The sequence below is a fragment of the Anopheles funestus genome, chromosome 3RL (genome assembly GCF_943734845.2).
Source record: "Anopheles funestus chromosome 3RL, idAnoFuneDA-416_04, whole genome shotgun sequence".
In the NCBI taxonomy this organism is placed as follows: domain Eukaryota; kingdom Metazoa; phylum Arthropoda; class Insecta; order Diptera; family Culicidae; genus Anopheles; species Anopheles funestus.
Genome location: NC_064599.1, coordinates 52,915,938 through 52,932,937, shown reverse-complemented (window position 1 = coordinate 52,932,937; position 17,000 = coordinate 52,915,938). Strand labels below are relative to the sequence as shown.

Here is a 17,000-nt window from a genome sequence, read left to right as displayed (position 1 = left end):
ATAAGAAATCTTCAAATAGGTATATAACGTCAATTCAGATGCATTAATCAATGGTTGTAGTTGTGCATTTTAGCTTTCTTTTTAATATATACACGTTTTACGCCATGGAGGTATTGTAGAAATTGTATTAAATAAGTTGTATGATAATGTTTGACAAATGCCATTATTTGTTGAAATATCATCTTCTGCAAACCTTACAAGAACGATTTTTAAACATTAAATATTGTAGCCACGAATAATAACCGAAATACAACCACTATTGTTGCAAATAATCCATGAAGAACGGAGTATCCTCAGGGGCGTATGGAATGATTGGGATATCATAGGGCATCGGAAATGGTGGATGTTTTTTGTTGGATTCCATCGGGAAAAAGTTTTCGTCCAACTGAAAGTGTGCATTCCATACCAAGAATCTATCAGTACAGTGTTTTTTTTAATGCATTAAATTACTACTGGCACAACTTACCAACATCTTTGGCAGGAACAGTACACCCACTTCGTAGCTATTTATCCGCAATGGCTTTTCGAACCGACCCGTCTTATTGTAAACACCCCAGGCTGATTTGGAGAGATTGGCTGAGGTTAGCAAAAACCAGTACAGTCCTCGATGTGACCAACGGCAGTACGTTTTAATGTGCGGCATTGCTTTGTTCCGATGCCGCGTCCGACTGCACCATTGGTGCAGATACCCTTTAAGCCACTCTTGCTTCACATGAGTGTTTCTTACGTACGGTAGGCAACCGCCGCCGAGCAAACCGTCGTGACTTTGTCGCACGTTTGAGTAGCTGGGATAAATCATCCGAAAGCCAGGCAACCGTCTAATGCCTACAGGAGCACTATCCTTCCGGAAGCTTGCCATAATTTCTCCCAATACCCACGATTCGGGTGAGGGGCCCAGGCTGCCAATGCTTGAGCTTTGGGCAACCAATGGACAAGCATCATCTATTGGGGCGGCATGCTGTGATAACACATGGCCTAAGCGAGGATGTCCCCATAGGGGACCCTTCGGTGTATTCGTGTGACCACCAGGAACTGAAGCAATGAGAAATACTCTGAAAGTATGAAGGTAACATATTAGATACATCAAACATGTATACCATATACGAATAGAAAATTGAACATACTTTACATCTGAAAAGTCCGTTTTTCTTATTCGTGCCATCCACGGCTGCAGCTGGGGCAGTTTGTACGCGTCTAGATAACTCAGCAGACTGGCGCGGAAATCGGTTCTGCTTTCGCCATACGTTGTGTCCGATCCCTCCGGTACGGCTGGTAATCTTGGGCTAATCCAAAGTCCCTGTGTACGATTGTGCCAATCGTCTTCGTACAGATTGGCCGTCGAAATGACGACACGCATCGAGCCATCACGATATCCGTAAAGGCCCATTTTTGTGTGGTGCACACCGAACGGTGTCTTAATTTCTACTTTCAATGCTGTGACATTAGGCTTCTTCTGCGAAACCATTCTCAACTCGGGCGTTTCATCACCGTACAATACAAGTAGCGGAACATTTTCGTAACCAGCGAAAAAGTAATGCGCCAGTAACCAGCCAATATCTACCATGAAGTTCATTTGCACCGAACATTCTAGCTCGCCTAGGCTCGAATCTAGTAGCTCCTGGAAGGTTATGGAAAGTGGTTCCGTGTGTGTGGGCTTGGAATCAGTAATGGTGGTAAGGAAGAAATTATACGGCGCAGCCATCGCAAGCTTTTGTGCCATGCGACCCCGTGGAGCTACAACAGGAAAGTAAGAATTTATATCGCGTGGTATAGCCTGTTTCAATGATATTCCCGTATCGGTAGTAGCGCTGGAAGATGATCCCTCTTTTTTTACCGGAGCTACTGTTTCGGCCGGCTTATCCCTTTGTGCGGCCTGCATTTTTGCTCTACGCTCTGCAAACAATGATTCAATCGTATTCTTGTTATCTTTTCCCGAATTAAGAGGTTTCGGGTCCGTCTTCGAAACACTGCTGACCGGAAACGAGGATGTTGTAGGATGTGGTTGTGCAGAGTTCGGTTCAACTTTCGATTTCTTTTCCGGATTTATCGAATCGCACGATAGGTGAGGAAACAGGCTGGATACAATTTTCAGCTGCTCCGCAAACACGCTCTTGTGTACTTTTATATCGTCGGGTATTTCGACCATTGAGAACGATGCAGCCTTGGCAAGCAATTTTTCGACTGCAAAAGTTAATATGAAATGGATCAGGCAGCGTGATACACAATCGACCGGTAGTAGGTATAACTCACTGTGTGGATGAGAATATTCACGGAAATGGACCGGATTTACACGATAACATTCACCTCCAAACTGACATTCTTTCGTCGGTGCTGCCGGGAAGAGTAAGTATAAACGCTTTTAAAAGTGTAAAAGATTAGTGCACTCGTTTTACCATTGGAAATCATTTTTCTTTTACTATTTTCCATAACAATTAACAATATGTACACACAAGCAAACAAAAGCATCAAAACGGTTTGCGAGTCTTCTCGTACGGCAGTGTTGCCAAATACGCTTGTGTCAATGGAAATGTCAGATTGTGGCGCCTTTTTTGAAAATCAGCTGATTTGCTGATCGCCGGTAGTAAATAACGACCTGTTCTTTGAAACTACACTTTAGTTCGGGCAGTTTTATTGATTTCTCAAACTAGTGCCCTATGCATTTGCTAAATAGGTTCTGGTAAAGTACCATCCCTGTAACGCGTCCAATACTCTTGCAAACGATGTAACCATAGCTGCCAATAGCGACGCATTTCACCACCATCAAGCAGGTGAACATTGGCCGGTTTTCCGCTGGTGTATGCTACAAATATCGCACCACGTTTTATTTGCGAGTCACACAGGTTTTTATTGGCTTGCAGCGCACCCATATACGCGCACAACTGTATCGGTGCATCGTAGGTGGCTGCTACGCTTGCTTTCGGATTGTCCGACGTTTTCCATTCGATGACATGGTATTGGCCCCTTTGGAAAAGAATTAACAGTTGGTAAAGAGCAAAGCAAAATAAACCATCACGCAGCACTTACTTTATGGAGGTAATGCAGTCCACTATGCCGTTGTAATGTAGGTATGGATGATACAGCTTCTGTTCAATCATCTTCGCTGGACGTTCGACTTCCTCAAGCGCTCCACGAATACTTTTCCATAGTACGCCAGTCTTTTCAATCATTTGCTCGGATGGATCGCAACCGGTTAACCATGTCTCTAGCGTAGCATGTAATGTACTGCCACGGGCAAATATTTCCGTTTGTAGCTGTTGAAATCCTGCTTCACCCAGTTCAGCAATTTTAGCTGCCTTCCAACGAAGCAGCGCCTGTCTTGATGCCTCCGGCATGGTGGCCGATAGCACCCGATTAACCGAGGGCGATCTGTACTCTTCACTTTCACATTGCTCATGCAGTGTCCATTGCTTTTCAATGATTCCTTTAGCACTTGGACCGATCGGGAACTTTGTAATGTGCTTTAGTTCTGTTTCTGTGAATGGAATAATCAGACCTGATGATATGCCAACACTTTCAACCGACGCATTGGTGCTGGGGGTTTCCCGTGACACATTTTTAGTTTGCCAGTATATCTCGGAAGAGTACTCGGTTTCAACTGTCTGTAGATTTGTTTTAGCTTCTTTATCTGCTTGCGTGGTTTTGCTTTTCTTTTTAGCCGGCTTTACTACTGCCCCGAACAACGCCTTGTTTTCATAGTTTAACCGTTTGATAATATCCGCTTTCGATAACTTAACGTTTGCACTCTTTGCTGCTGTACTAAAACTGCGGATAAAAATTAATAACAACATTTTCTTTTCGTGATAAAAATTACGACACTGAACACGGCGATCATGAAAACGGCATGTTTGTAAACAACTAATCCAAAGCATGGAACTCATCGGGGAATGGACATACGAATGACATGCAATGAAAGATTTAAATTTGGATATTTTCATATTAAAAATAAATTCATATTTCAATGTAAATGGCAACTTTTGAAAATTATTACTTTCGTTAAATATATATATTATTTTGCGGTGCAAAAATATGAAAATTGTACCGAGACAGATTTATACTGAAGAATCCAACTGTTCTTCATAAACATAATACGGACGACCATCGATCATATGTCAAAGTTGCGCAAATAAAAAAAACACACACAAAACTCCAACAAAATACGAAGCCCTAGAATCAATCTCGAAAATTATCGTCACGTATATCTTTCCCTCAAATGTTGCACTTTTTATAAAATAATGTGTTTCTTCTTACGCGATGCTAGAAACAAGCTCATAAACTTGTTGGCGTGTTCTTTGGTGGGATAAAGCGTAAAACAGTGGTTGAATTGTTACGGGAAGAAACGTGTAAATAGGCTTACGTGCTGTAGCGTTTAGTTTTGTGGACCTGTTTTGTAATTTTGCGAATGTGAAAATGAACAGTGCGAATCATGATTCGATTATTATCCGAACGGTGACACAAAAGTTCCGTGAAGGCGAATCTGTGCTGGCTGTATCCTTTTATTTAAGAAAAAAATGTGTTAATCTATATAATCCGCCTATCGTATACAGATGTCTTGGGTCGGAAGACCCTAGAAGAATTTGGTCTGATTTGTGTTGTGTTTTACAATTCTACACGATAAGAAATCGAAATCGGTTTTTACAGCACACAGACGTATACTCTGTTCCGTATAACTTGCTTTTATTATTTGTAGAGTGAAGCAATGTGTTCAACTAATTAACAATAACAACAGCAAAAAACACTCGTTGCTGCAAGAAGCCGTGACGAAGATTGCGTTTTCGCTTTTCGCTACCCAACCGAATGCAATTCGTGTTGATGGTTTGTTTACTTTTTGGCAACGATAAGAATGCTTAAGGTGGGAGGTGACGGGCTCTGGCGAAGGGAAAGCAAATCAGAATAACTGCGAAATGAAAGCGAAACATTTGCGGTTTTTCACTGTGCGATCTTTGCAACCGCAGACAGGATTGATGCTTGCGTTTCACTTGAACGAATATGAACTTGCTCGAACAGTACACCGTACGCACATGTTACCTTGGAGATTGCTTGCTTTGGGTGTAATATTTTGTACAGTCATACCAGTTAGCAGCGATCAAGATATCCTCGAAATGGATTCTCATTCTGATGACGCACGATACCGTGTCCCAAACATATACAAACATTGCGTGTATTTCATATGGCATCTGGTGGTCTGCAATAGAAACCCTGCAAAGATAAAAAAAAACCCCTAGCATAAGCATATTTGTCAAAACATATGGCACTCTTTTACCCCCGAAGCAGCGTTAGTTTATTTTCCTTAACCCGTTGCCCAAACAACAACGACGCATGATTGTAGATACTGGCAGCGTACCAAATCGTCGGCAATAACTTCCAAAACCGGCTACTCGTCACGGTCAGCTCGAGCGAAACGGCAGCCTTGTTTTCATTCTCCGTTTCCCGCGAACCCCCGGAAAGCATATCGGATCTAACGATAATGGCCGTTTTCCCCATAAATGAGTCATTTTTCGTCAACACAGGCAAGTATGCTGCTAGGCGCGAATGGAACACGTTCGCACGCTCCTATTTACCGGTCTGCACGGTTAGCTTACATTTCGTCATACTTTTTTCCAGAGTCCAGTTTCGCTGCGGTGTCCAGCTATCAGTTTACTGTGTTTTCGGAGAATCAACCTACCACCTATTACTACCATGCAACAGATGAAATTACCGTAGCAAAGGAACATTTTTTGACCAGTCTCAAAAATCTTAAAGCTTCGTACCAAGCCGTACCGATACTTTCGCCCGCTGCATACGATTGGTTGCATTACTACAAACCGGCGGACGAAAGGACTGGGCTGTTAGCGATCGATCGCAGTGTAGCAGATGGTAGCCAGGCGCCGAAAACACGCGATGCAAAATTCCGCGAAGAGCTCGAACGGCGACGGCATGAGTACATCGTGTATGAACCGTACCACGTGTACACCGCTACCTGGAACGTTAACGGACAAACGTCCGAAGCGATCGAGCTGCCAGAGTGGCTCGCTACGACCGACAGTCCGCCCGATATATATGCGGTCGGCTTCCAGGAGATCGAATGGACACCGGAAAAGATTCTTATGAATGAAACTAAGATTGATCGAACATGGGTGTAAGTGAGAATGTTGCCGCTCGAGTGCCGACATGACGCGAGAGTACATTTTCTTGACCATTTCTACTTCCAGTGATAAAGTTATGAGCGGTCTGCATAAAGGAGCCGTATATACCGAGCTCGCCTCGGTACGGTTGGTGGGCATGATGCTAACCGTGGCTGTTAAAAGCACGATCTATCCGAAGATAACCGATTGCCTCACGTCTGCCGTCGGCACCGGAACGTTGAAATGGGTAAACGAAAATATACCATTGGCTGCGTGGACTGCATCGTGGATTGCGTGAATCAGCTATAAATAAAAAATTATCTTCTTTTATCAGGGCAATAAAGGTGGCGTTGGAGTGAGCTTTAAATTGAACGAAGCCCTTTTCTGCTTCGTTAATACGCACCTGGCCGCGCATACGCAGGAAGTGGAGCGAAGGAATGACGATCATGACGACATAATACGCCGCATGTCGTTCGACCACGGGTTTCGAATGCGTTCGATCGACGAACATCAGTAAGTATGGAAAGGGAAAGTGTTTTGAAGGGCACAGCCTGTTTGCTTATCAATCAATGCGGGTTATCGGGAACTCTTAGATAAAACTTGTGTATATTTTGTTGGTACATAACGATTGTACAAAAGAAAGTTTTTTTTTTAATCAAGAATATGGCGCTAATCTTTAAATAATTATTGATTATTGATAAGCATGTGTTCTTCATGTTAATGTAGATGATTATCTATCTATATATATAAAATTCTCGTGTCGCGGTGTTAGTGTGCAAACTCCTCTTAAACGGCTGAACCGATTTTTATGAAATTTTCGCTAAACGTTCGTTAGGTATGAGAATAGGTTTACCGCTACTTTTCGTTTCGCTAGGTTGCCTCTGGCCAATATTATGAGTTCTTTTCTGTTTTTCCTACGGGAGTTATCAAGTAGGCATTGCCACTTTTCCAACACGAATAATGTTGAAAACTATTGAAAGTTCTAACGAATAAATCAATCAAAGTAGGTATACATGACGATTTATTTGTGCAATTTTATTCATTAAAGCATAAAGTGAGTGATAAATAAGTAAAAAGCAAGTGTGTGAATAATTAAAAAATGCTGTTTAGTGATTTGCGGCTCTGTGGTACATGTGGAACCGGCGCCTTACACGGAAGGACATGGTATTATGTTAAATCCCAATCGGCAAAGAAAGCCTGAAATGCCTTCTGAAGTAGCATAAAAGAAGAAGAAGAGCCACAAAAGAAGAAAAATTGCTTTGATTGGGAATATCATTTGTATTAAGAATGGCAATAATTTAAGAATTTTCAATTGATCAACGATATTCTCTAATCGCCACTCTAATAATACCACACGAATCAAGATTGAACGCTCAAAATGTTTGCTTTAATTACAAAACGCATGTTTAAGGGCAAAACTAGGTTTGCCGGGTAAGCTAGTGTTTATATAGAAACCTAATAATTGTTTCCTTGCTTCGCATGCTAGTCACATATTTTGGATCGGTGACTTAAACTACCGTCTAGATGGTCCGGAAGTATCTCAGACGTATGTCAATCGAAAGGATCGCGATTACAATCAGCTTTATCAGCACGATCAACTGTACGTGGAAAAGCGTCGGAACCGCATCTTCCGCGACTACAAGGAGGGCAAAATTTTATTTCCACCAACGTACAAATACAACCCCGGCACGGATGAGTGGGACAGCAGTGAGAAAAGTCGCACGCCCGCCTGGTGTGACCGTATCCTATGGAAAGGGCAACGAACAGAGCTTCTGCGGTATCAGAGCGTAATGCAGCTGCGAAAAAGTGACCACAAGCCGGTATTTGCGGATTTTAAGGTTGACGTAAGTGTTAGCCCCCAATATCTTTTCACATTTGAATATGTTCACCACCTAGTTAAACGTTCTTTACGTTATGTTTAGGCTCAAGCAAAGGATCAGGCGAAGCTTAAAAAAATAAGCGAAGAGGTGCTAAAAACTGTCGACAAATACGAAAATGACAATCAACCACAGATTACGGTGGAGCAGACGGATCTCGACTTTGGTTTGATCCGGTTCAATGAAAAGTACTCGCGCGAGCTGCTTGTGGCGAACAATTGCCACCTGCCGGTACGTTTCCGGTTCGCCTGCAAAGATGATCGGAACAGCCAGGTGTGCGAGGAATTCATTCGCATTAGCCACAGCAATGGGGAACTGTTGACCGGAAACAGCTTAAGCATTCGCATCGACATACTGGTAGATGCACCGGCCGCTTCGCGCATGCTGCGCAAGCTCAAGGACGCCCAGGCAGGCACTAAGATACCGCTCGACATACTGGTACTGCACGTGGAGAATGGACGTGACATATTTATTACGATTTTTGGCGAGTACAAACCAAGCTGCTTCGGCGTGTCGCTCGATACGCTGATGAAGCTAAACAAACCCGTCTCGATGTACGCCATACACGAGCTGATATCGTTGGATCACGAGGAAAAGCTTATCGATCTGGTTGGGGATGATGTTGGAGGTAGTAATGCTCGCTTTCCGCGCGACATCTGGCGCCTGGTGGATAATCTGCGTAAGATGGGTTTGCAGACGCCGCAGCTGTTTACTTTAGACCGCAAGCTAGGACAGTCGGATGCGGCCAATTTGCTCGAAATTCGCGACTGGTTGGACAGTTGGTCAACGGACGATTTTCGTATCCTTTTATAATGTTGTCATTTTTTTTTGGGTGCTTTAAAAGTGCAACTTTCTGGGAAAGTATTATCCTTAACGACCGTTTACAATTCTAGCCGGAACACCGCATGCGACGGCGGAAGCACTTTTAATGATGCTGGAAGCCCTTCCGGAACCGGTGGTCACAATCAGCGAACGGGAGTGTATCGTCGCGGCGGACAACTTCGAGCGATGCAAAGAATTGTTGCGAACGAAGCTTAAGTCGGTGAACCGGCTTCTTTTTCTGTACATTTGTCTTTTATTGCAGGATCTCTGGAACGTAAATAAAACAATCCGGATCGAAGCAATCGGTAAGTGTTATTAACAATAGGCATTTGGAAATCATAAACTAAACGATGTGTTTTATCATTTTCTTTTGTTAGCGGGACTGTTTGGTCGAATAATGATTCGCAGTCAATTGCCAGCAAAGCCGGAGTTCAGCAACAGTATTTATGCCTATACCGAGGATGAACGAGACCAGCGAAGACGGTTTATGATGACGCTACTTAAAAACAATGTGCGAGATTTTGCACGCCAGGAAATGAGCACCTACTAGGTATGGCGTACAAGCATATTCATGTGTTGTTGATGTGTGAAAATTCGGTGAGGCATTCTAAGCAACGACAGTTTTTGATTGCTGAGCCGTCTGCAAAGCGATGAAGATAATACCCACTAAACACACTAAAAGCAATAGTAGCGATTACACACGATCTGTTGATTGATCCATTTGTTAAGCCAACGTTCTTATCTCACCACTCGTCACTCGAAAACCTTCACCAGGAGAAAATAAAATAAAATGTTGTCCAGGTCTATTTAATAACGAAATTATCCCGCCGTCGTCGCCATAGTAACGCTTAGTAATTCCGGCGAGTATTGTAAACGGTGATGTGTTTTTTGCTAGTATTTCCGTGTATGTTATTAAGAAGAAGAAGGAGTGCAAAACAAGTAAATGGAAATGTGAATGATGTTTCAAATTAATAACACGTGTGTATGTGTTTTTTTTCTTATAAGACTTCATTTTGTTTTCGCTTGATACTGTAGATTAATCAATCGTACCGCTTAGAATGGAAAGAAAACTGTTCATTTCCGGGGCCGTCCGGCTGCTTTTTTACTCGTGTTCGACTGTTTGTCTTTGTTCGTTTTGTTCTGCAACAAAGGATGTACATCGTCGATCGGTGCATTATCGAGCGTTATCTCGTACTGGCTCGTTTTGCGCTTCTTCATCGACGGTTCGTTTTCCTTCATCGAATCTGGCCCACCGAGCCCACCAACCGAAGCTCCGAATCCTCCACCACCACCACCACCACCAAGGGTGTCGTTATCCTGCGAACCCCAGCCATCTTCCGGATCTTCCACTTCCGGTGCCATCGGTAGAAATTGAAGCGCGTGCTCATCCTCATACTCTTCGTCGGAACTGCAGAAAGCGGCAATTGGTTCCGCGGAAACAACGTCCACCTCAACCTCCTCGTCTTGCTTCGATTCTGCCGCCAAATCGACCGACTTGTCCTCGTCCGTAATGTCAAACTCGGATTCACGCTCCTCGTACTCGACGTTTTCGTCCAGCTCCTTAAAATCGGGCGCGAAAGCAGACCAATTTTCCACCTGATTCTGGGCCCAAATAGATACCAGACCGGAGCTGATGCTGGCAATTATCGGACGGACCGGATGCCAGACGACGTCCAGCAACAGTTCACCCTTGGTTCCGTGCAGGATTTTTACCAGATTGCCGATCGATTTCTCCCACACGTAGAGGGCGTGCTGGCGAGCACTGCCGGCACAAATGTATTCTCCATCACCCGAAAAGCAACACTTTTTCCACGTTGTTCTGTGCGGGAAATGAGAAACGGTGAAACGTTACGTTCTATTTTCTGAAAGCCCAGGCACACCAAATGTTACGCACTTGTTCACCAGGTCCTGCAGCTTCTGTATGGGTTCCGGTTCGCCGTCCTTCCCGCACGTTACCACCTCCTTGGAATCATACACTCGAATGACACGATCGGAAGTATTCACCAAAAATGCTCTACAAACGAAACAATGATAGCGTCCGTATTATCGATTGAATCGATTGCGCGCTAATAAACCCTTTTGCACTTACTCTCCTCTACGGGCAAATTCTATGCTCTTGACGGCCGTCACACTGGAGCTTCCCAAGACGATCTTAAAACTGGCGACAATCTCGAGCGTGTTGGCGTTCAGCACAAGTATTTTTCCTTTCGCATTACCTGTGTATATGTGTTCTCCACGACGATCAAATGCAGCAACAATGTTCAAATCACCCTTTGAAGAATAAACATTATGCGTACTGCGTTATGATCAACCTTCTTCACATCACATACTAGCAACTTACATCATTATCTAACGGTAGACACTCATGCTTACCACCGACATCGACCAAGATCGCTGCGTAACGCATCGGACATACCAAAAATTTGTTATCATTCCTTGGATGGAACTGAACCTTCAGAATCGGCGATGGAAATCGGTACTTTTGCTCACAGTCTCCACTCAGCACGTCCCAGATGCAAACGTTGTTGTCGGTCGATGCGGACAGTAGCTTGTGGCCATTGCGCGACCAACACAAACTGCACACCGGATGCACGTGGGCGGAGATGATCTTTGCGATGCCGCGCGTCAGAAAGTCCCATATCACTACGCGTCCATCATTACAGCCCACAGCCAGCAAAGTGCCATACTTGTTAAATGCGCACGTTACCGCCAGCGAGATACAATCCAACGAGCCATCGAATTCTTCCGGGTAGTTTTGGCCGAACGATTCTGTGGAACGGGAAGGGACAATATCAATATCGCTAGCAATAAACCATTAGGTCACATCTCGCCTCTTACCAAGCAATTCTAGATTCATCGCTTTATCATGCGGCTAGGGCACGTTTTATGTAGAGATATCACAAAAAACACGCCGAATATGGCTTTTCGCTTCCCTTGCGACAGTGGAAAACAATCAACAAACGCTAAGTGATGTAAACAAACGCTTGGCGCACTTTAGCAGTGCTGCCAGTTTATCGATTAAAGCGAATATAAAATTTGAAGCGTTTTCTTCCCGAAGCAATTTTTACACACAGATTCCGTTTGCATAATCATATTTATTTAAATTTTTATTATAGATAGTTTTGCTACAAAACTAAATTCTCATCCCTTTCTCAATTTGCGTTCATTGAATTTTATCTTATAGCATCCCTAACTTCAGCTCTAGCGTGCTGCAAAGACGTTCCCTTTGGGATGTTTCTTTCAAACTCCGTGCATCACTAGCGAGCAGCTCTGCAATCAGTTCCCGTTTCCGAATGTAAAACAGTAAGTTGCATATGAGTACAAATCCTTCGCCCGGTTTCAATTCATTTGTTACACGAATTGTACCCAAATTCGCCACTATTTGTTTCGCATTCGCTTCCAACACCTCCAGGAACGGGGCATTGCCTCGCTGACCCAAACAAAGCAGCGCCTTCAACACCACTAGGTCGATCGTTGGTTTGCACAGTAAATTGGGCAACATTTTCAACCAGAGAGTGAATAACTCCTGACCATATCGACGCCATAGCGAATCGTTCAGCACAATTAAATCGCAAAACAGCACCAGAATGCGATTGCGAATGTCCTGCGGAAGTTTCGCCGTTATGTATACCTCCAGCAAGGTTTTTAGCAATGCTCGCGTTTCCTGATTAACCCACGCGCAGTCGAGCAACATATAACGAAGTACCTGTAGCAGCAAGTTGGTGGCTTCTGCTCCACGGAATTTCCAGTTCGATACGCAGCGTTTCACGTACTCCACTATCTTCGCGTATGGCTGGGAGTTTTTCTTTCCCGCACCGAACTGTTCGTGCAGGCAACAATAAAAGAAGCATATGTTGAAATTGTGCCTATAGCAATGATCGTCTACCGTTTTCTCGGACCAAATTGCCGAGGTGGTTTTGGAGCGCTTTCCTTGGCTTTTTGCCTCCGTGGCGAGTTGATAGTACGGAAACCCACCGAGGATGTAGGTGCAGAAATTGGCGCTGTACTTTTTGCGGAACCATTCCTTCATATCATCGTTGTTTGCCTCATTGCAGTACTGAACGATCAACTCCCAAAACTGTATGAAAATAGCTATAAGCAATTCTAGTGTTGCTGCAGCTTCCTGTGTTAATGCTTGCTCCTGCACCATGTCGGATCCCGTATTAGCTGGGCGAACCTCTAGCCAGGATTCGAACAAAACCGGCATCAACATCTCGATGTACATTTTCAGCTTTCGTCCATCATCAATACGTTCACCCAGTGAAAGATCTTTATCTGTATCGGAAGATTTTCGGAACAGTACGTCCATCGGGCAAATTGTGTACAGGTGCCGCTTTTGTATCGGTAAAAACATGGTTGTTGCCCCATCGAAGATGTAATTGATTTGTACCGCCTTATTCGGTTGATAGTCTGAAACTTTCGAAGCAAATCTGACGAAACAAAACATACATTTTTAAGTATGGCGGAGATTTAAAGGCCAACTAAACACTAGAAATATACTTACGGGTTATCCACATCATCCGTTGGACGGGAAATTTCATCAAGAGGTTGCATAGCAGTATCCTTCAGCGTTTTACTATCGAGAAGAATTTTCAGTATTCCCGTCAGTCGTGAAAGCACCTTTACACGCCATCGTGTACTCGTCGATTGCTTGTCCAGGTTGATCGTTAATGTACGGCCTGGTTTAGATTCCGCTCGCAGCTTTGAAATCATGTCCAAAAATTGGGGCAGAATTTTATCCCGATTAGTTACAATCAACTCCGGCAGGTACTGCAACAGTACGTCCAGTAGCAAGAGTGAATCTTCCTGGATTCGCGATTGAATATGGGTCATGCTACAGCGCAAAAACGACAGCAGCACCTCGTAGAACGGTACCAATACTGATGGTCCACAGGCGGCCAATATGCATCCTAAGGTTTTATACGAATCCTTTCGTACATCGGATTCAATATCAATGGACAAACTGGAGACATCTTTCACCACAGAGCTGAGCATCCTTTGCAGTTCCGAAGGCATTTTGCTAATGATTTCTCGCACTCCACGAAGTCCTTCGATTTTGGACGACACATTGTTGAGCTTCAGTTTGGCAAGACAATCCTTCAAGCTAAGGTTCCTGCTAGAAAGAACCGCTGCGTCGGAGTGGTTTCGTTGCTTTAACTGATCTGGTACGACGATTTTGCGCACCTTAAAATTGGTTTTCGTTAAGTTGGTGCCTTTAGGGAGTTTGGCTCCTTTAAGCTTAATTTTAGATTTTTCTGCTTTTTTGAATTTTCTCGAATTTCCACCCATTTTAAGAGTTATTTTCAGGAAATGAGCACAAGCAACGACGAGCCCCGTTGATTCCAACAACAGTCCTAAACAAAACACATGTGCATTTTGACAACCTTTGCTCGATTATCGTTCAAAATCGATTCCACTATCTGTTTTTATATATTTTCCACCGGGTTGCTATTGAGCGATTTTTATACATTTTTCACCCGACTTCCCATTTTCATTCCGTTTTTGTAGATTTGCCTAAAAAACATTAATTTTCTCTTTTAATGTAGTAACGTAACAGTTGAGAATATCATATATTATCGTTTAAAACGTTCTGCTATGACGCTTTTTATATATTTTCCTACAAGCTTCAATTTTACACTAAACAAATACAAATTATGTACATTGCGATGACCGAATGTATCTTCACCGATTATTTTTTATCTTTCTGCTCCATCTCTTCCAATGCTTTCAGGAGCTCCTGGTCATGGCGCTCACGTACGTTACGGATACATTTTTCTATCTCGGCTCGATGCTCCGGGTTTTCTGGAGGATACAGCTGCCGCCTAGTATCGGTTACCCATTTCTCGAAATATTCCGGTTGATTGAACCAGTGGAACATTGCCACAGGGAAGGTCATATAGAGTGCCATTTTTCCAATTTCTAACGCCCATCCTCCCATTTTGAATGATCGATACTGCAAAGTGAATAGTTCGGTCTATAAAAAGATACGCTTGGGTAAAATGTGCACAGCAAAACTTACATAAATTATAATTCCACAAGACGCACTTTCCTTCGTGTGTGTTTACGTTATTGTTTTTTTTTCAGCGCGTCTGACTTTTCGACGATCAATTTGACGTTTCATTCTTTTGCCTCAAAGCACCTGGCATGCCAACACGAGTTTTGTTTCTGTGCGATAGAAAACTTGATTTTCTGTGTTGTTTTTTCAACCAGAAATAACAATCAGTGGTGAAAAGTGTGCAATATACTCGTAAACAATGGTAAGTAATGTTAATCCGGAAACATGGACCTTGTTTTATAATCAAAACAATCATAACCTACATCCTGCGTTACGATCACACTTGCAGGGAAAGAAAAAGTTCATCGATAAAAAGACTGCGGTCACTTTTCGGTTGGTAAACCGAAGCCAGCACGATCCACTGTACGTTGACGAGAAGGCTCCACAGCATGTGTTGGTACCGGTTAGAGTGCCGCCAAAGTACGCGAATTTAATTGCCAACAGTTCCAGACAAGTTGTTGAAGGAAGCGTAAGTAGAGACACCACTAGGCGATGTCACTGGAAACTCCTTAGTAATGAATGGTGTCTATCTTTGTTAAGGTTGATGCAGCCAAGCGGAGAAAAGAGCAAGCCAAATATGGCATTTTCTTCGACGATGATTATGATTACCTGCAACATCTCAGAGAGCCGGATCGTAATGAGGTAGTCTGGGAACCAGTTGCCTCGAAAACGACCAAGAAACCAACTAAAACCGATCCAACTGATGGGGATGATGTCCGTATTAAGCTGCCCAGTTCGGTGTTTGCTTCTGAGTATGAGGAAAAGGATGGTATCATGAAGAAAGCGGTCGAAGTGACCCGCGGTCCTCGTCCAGACTGGGATCCGGATGTAGTTGCAGCACTGGATGAAGACTTTGATTTCGATAATCCCAACAATGAGCTGGAGGATAACTTCATGGAGCTAGCGATGCAGCCTTGTGCGGATGGCGTTGAAGATGCTTTCGACGAGGAAGGTGAACATGACTTCGATTCGGATGATATGGATGATGATGATTACCCGGATGAGGAACGAGATGGTTTGGGACCGCTCGAATATGGCTACGGTCGTGAGGAAACAAAGTCGCGCTTTACGGAATACTCTATGTCTAGCAGTGTTATCCGACGTAACGAGCAGCTAACATTGTTGGACGATCGTTTCGAAAAGTTGTATGAACAGTACGACGATCCAGAGGTGGGTGCACTGGACTGTGAGGAAATCGAAGGATACGTCGAAACGAACGACGATGTACTGTTGATGTGTGCGGCCGAATTCAAGCGAGAACGCGAAGCGAAATATGATGCAGAGTTCGAGAAACAATGGGTCCGAGAGCAGTAAGTGGAAACATGGACAAATGAACAGGTGCGGAGAACTAACTTGTTGAACATTCTCTCAATAGCCTATCGCAACTTGAAGCGGAACAGTCCGAAGATGAGGTGGACATGGAGGTAGAAGATAGCGAGGAGAAAAAATGGGACTGTGAAAGTATCCTTTCCACCTACAGCAACATCTACAATCACCCGAAACTGATCCAGGAACCGAGAAAGGCACGTAAAATTCTGATCAATCCCAAAACGGGTCTCCCCGAAAATGTGCTTGGTGCAGAGGGAGGTAAATTGACCATGAAATCAATTGCCAAGCTGGAGCAGGGTGAAAGGTAAGTAACAGTTCTATTGGTATTCTTGGTAAGCTTCCTATCATCAATGATTACATTTTTTTGTCTTCTACAGTGACAAACCTGCCGGTCCAAAATCACTCTGCGACGGAAGCGTTATCTCCACCCTCAGTGTGCTTTCGATCAGGCCAAAAGACGAAACGTGTGAGGAAAAGCGTGAGCGCAAAAAGTTACTTAAGGAGTACCGTGCCGAACGCAGGATAGAACGCAAAGCAAACACGATGGCGTTTAAGCAGGAAAAGCAAATACAGGAGAAACACAAGATCAACAGCAGCATCAATTCGGCTCAAAGGCTTGTTTGAACATAACGATCGTCGATATGTCGCCACGTTTTTATTTCCTTTGTGAGCTTTTCCATTCACGTTACTTGTATTCAACTGCAGTTTGCTTTACTTATGTATAAATCGAATAATTCTGAACAAAGTTTTGTTCTATATATGTACATGTATATTTTTTATTAGTTGATCTGTTTCTCAAAATGGTCAATATCACCG

At 43.6% G+C, this 17,000-nt stretch overlaps 7 protein-coding genes across 8 annotated transcripts; 2 read left to right on the top strand and 5 right to left on the bottom strand.

Annotated features, from left to right (window-relative positions):
* Nucleotides 1-95: 95 nt before the first annotated feature.
* On the bottom strand, nt 96-2,496 carry LOC125767210 (probable tyrosyl-DNA phosphodiesterase). 2 transcript variants are annotated; one of them, XM_049433556.1, is made up of 5 exons: nt 2,394-2,496; nt 2,251-2,331; nt 1,125-2,181; nt 467-1,052; nt 96-385 (listed from the first exon to the last, which is right to left on the bottom strand). In XM_049433556.1, the coding sequence occupies exons 1-5, from the start codon at nt 2,464-2,466 to the stop codon at nt 257-259; spliced, it is 1,926 nt and encodes a 641-aa protein (XP_049289513.1). In that variant the 5' UTR covers nt 2,467-2,496; the 3' UTR covers nt 96-256. The 2 variants fall into 2 exon arrangements, with proteins under 2 accessions (XP_049289513.1, XP_049289512.1); XM_049433555.1 differs by having other exon boundaries at nt 1,125-2,331.
* Nucleotides 2,497-2,596: 100 nt separating this feature from the next.
* LOC125767230 (mitochondrial genome maintenance exonuclease 1-like) lies at nt 2,597-3,885 on the bottom strand. Its single transcript, XM_049433588.1, has 2 exons — nt 3,025-3,885; nt 2,597-2,961 (listed from the first exon to the last, which is right to left on the bottom strand). Exons 1-2 carry the CDS (start codon nt 3,876-3,878, stop codon nt 2,664-2,666), a joined length of 1,152 nt encoding a protein of 383 aa, XP_049289545.1. The 5' UTR covers nt 3,879-3,885; the 3' UTR covers nt 2,597-2,663.
* A 211-nt stretch (nt 3,886-4,096) lies between these two features.
* LOC125767201 (inositol polyphosphate 5-phosphatase OCRL) lies at nt 4,097-9,797 on the top strand. The gene is made up of 9 exons (XM_049433541.1): nt 4,097-4,485; nt 5,327-5,507; nt 5,602-6,115; nt 6,189-6,348; nt 6,436-6,614; nt 7,588-7,945; nt 8,024-8,777; nt 8,872-9,105; nt 9,178-9,797. Exons 1-9 carry the CDS (start codon nt 4,408-4,410, stop codon nt 9,348-9,350), a joined length of 2,631 nt encoding a protein of 876 aa, XP_049289498.1. The 5' UTR covers nt 4,097-4,407; the 3' UTR covers nt 9,351-9,797.
* Nucleotides 9,736-11,768, bottom strand: LOC125767219 (retinoblastoma-binding protein 5 homolog). The gene is made up of 5 exons (XM_049433574.1): nt 11,639-11,768; nt 11,142-11,569; nt 10,890-11,071; nt 10,695-10,814; nt 9,736-10,619 (listed from the first exon to the last, which is right to left on the bottom strand). The coding sequence occupies exons 1-5, from the start codon at nt 11,655-11,657 to the stop codon at nt 9,875-9,877; spliced, it is 1,494 nt and encodes a 497-aa protein (XP_049289531.1). The 5' UTR covers nt 11,658-11,768; the 3' UTR covers nt 9,736-9,874.
* Nucleotides 11,769-11,875: 107 nt separating this feature from the next.
* LOC125767209 (testis-expressed protein 10 homolog) lies at nt 11,876-14,181 on the bottom strand. The gene is made up of 2 exons (XM_049433554.1): nt 13,305-14,181; nt 11,876-13,230 (listed from the first exon to the last, which is right to left on the bottom strand). Exons 1-2 carry the CDS (start codon nt 14,087-14,089, stop codon nt 11,979-11,981), a joined length of 2,037 nt encoding a protein of 678 aa, XP_049289511.1. The 5' UTR covers nt 14,090-14,181; the 3' UTR covers nt 11,876-11,978.
* A 192-nt stretch (nt 14,182-14,373) lies between these two features.
* LOC125767250 (protein PET100 homolog, mitochondrial) lies at nt 14,374-14,934 on the bottom strand. Its single transcript, XM_049433620.1, has 2 exons — nt 14,820-14,934; nt 14,374-14,753 (listed from the first exon to the last, which is right to left on the bottom strand). The coding sequence occupies exon 2, from the start codon at nt 14,736-14,738 to the stop codon at nt 14,490-14,492; it is 249 nt and encodes an 82-aa protein (XP_049289577.1). The 5' UTR covers nt 14,739-14,753; nt 14,820-14,934; the 3' UTR covers nt 14,374-14,489.
* On the top strand, nt 14,935-16,943 carry LOC125767222 (protein LTV1 homolog). Its single transcript, XM_049433579.1, has 5 exons — nt 14,935-15,057; nt 15,145-15,324; nt 15,396-16,165; nt 16,231-16,488; nt 16,562-16,943. Exons 1-5 carry the CDS (start codon nt 15,055-15,057, stop codon nt 16,806-16,808), a joined length of 1,458 nt encoding a protein of 485 aa, XP_049289536.1. The 5' UTR covers nt 14,935-15,054; the 3' UTR covers nt 16,809-16,943.
* Nucleotides 16,944-17,000: the final 57 nt, after the last annotated feature.

Coding starts and splice junctions, on each gene's coding strand:
- LOC125767250 (XM_049433620.1), bottom strand. CDS start 14,738: ATGGGAGGATGGGCGTTAGAAATTGGAAAAATGGCACTCTATATGACC.
- LOC125767201 (XM_049433541.1), top strand. CDS start 4,408: ATGAACAGTGCGAATCATGATTCGATTATTATCCGAACGGTGACACAA. Junction 6,116..6,188: donor AAGATTGATCGAACATGGGT/GTAAGTGAGAAT, acceptor TTCTACTTCCAG/TGATAAAGTTATGAGCGGTC. Junction 6,615..7,587: donor CGTTCGATCGACGAACATCA/GTAAGTATGGAA, acceptor TTCGCATGCTAG/TCACATATTTTGGATCGGTG.
- LOC125767219 (XM_049433574.1), bottom strand. Junction 10,815..10,889: donor GAATTTGCCCGTAGAGGAGA/GTAAGTGCAAAA, acceptor TTTCGTTTGTAG/AGCATTTTTGGTGAATACTT. Junction 10,620..10,694: donor CTGCAGGACCTGGTGAACAA/GTGCGTAACATT, acceptor TTTCCCGCACAG/AACAACGTGGAAAAAGTGTT.
- LOC125767209 (XM_049433554.1), bottom strand. CDS start 14,089: ATGGGTGGAAATTCGAGAAAATTCAAAAAAGCAGAAAAATCTAAAATT. Junction 13,231..13,304: donor ACGGATGATGTGGATAACCC/GTAAGTATATTT, acceptor TTGTTTCGTCAG/ATTTGCTTCGAAAGTTTCAG.
- LOC125767230 (XM_049433588.1), bottom strand. CDS start 3,878: ATGAGTTCCATGCTTTGGATTAGTTGTTTACAAACATGCCGTTTTCAT. Junction 2,962..3,024: donor GACTGCATTACCTCCATAAA/GTAAGTGCTGCG, acceptor TCTTTTCCAAAG/GGGCCAATACCATGTCATCG.
- LOC125767222 (XM_049433579.1), top strand. Junction 15,325..15,395: donor GACAAGTTGTTGAAGGAAGC/GTAAGTAGAGAC, acceptor ATCTTTGTTAAG/GTTGATGCAGCCAAGCGGAG. Junction 16,166..16,230: donor AAACAATGGGTCCGAGAGCA/GTAAGTGGAAAC, acceptor TTCTCTCAATAG/CCTATCGCAACTTGAAGCGG.
- LOC125767210 (XM_049433555.1), bottom strand. CDS start 2,466: ATGCTTTTGTTTGCTTGTGTGTACATATTGTTAATTGTTATGGAAAAT. Junction 1,053..1,124: donor ACGGACTTTTCAGATGTAAA/GTATGTTCAATT, acceptor TCATACTTTCAG/AGTATTTCTCATTGCTTCAG. Junction 386..466: donor TGTTCCTGCCAAAGATGTTG/GTAAGTTGTGCC, acceptor GCACACTTTCAG/TTGGACGAAAACTTTTTCCC.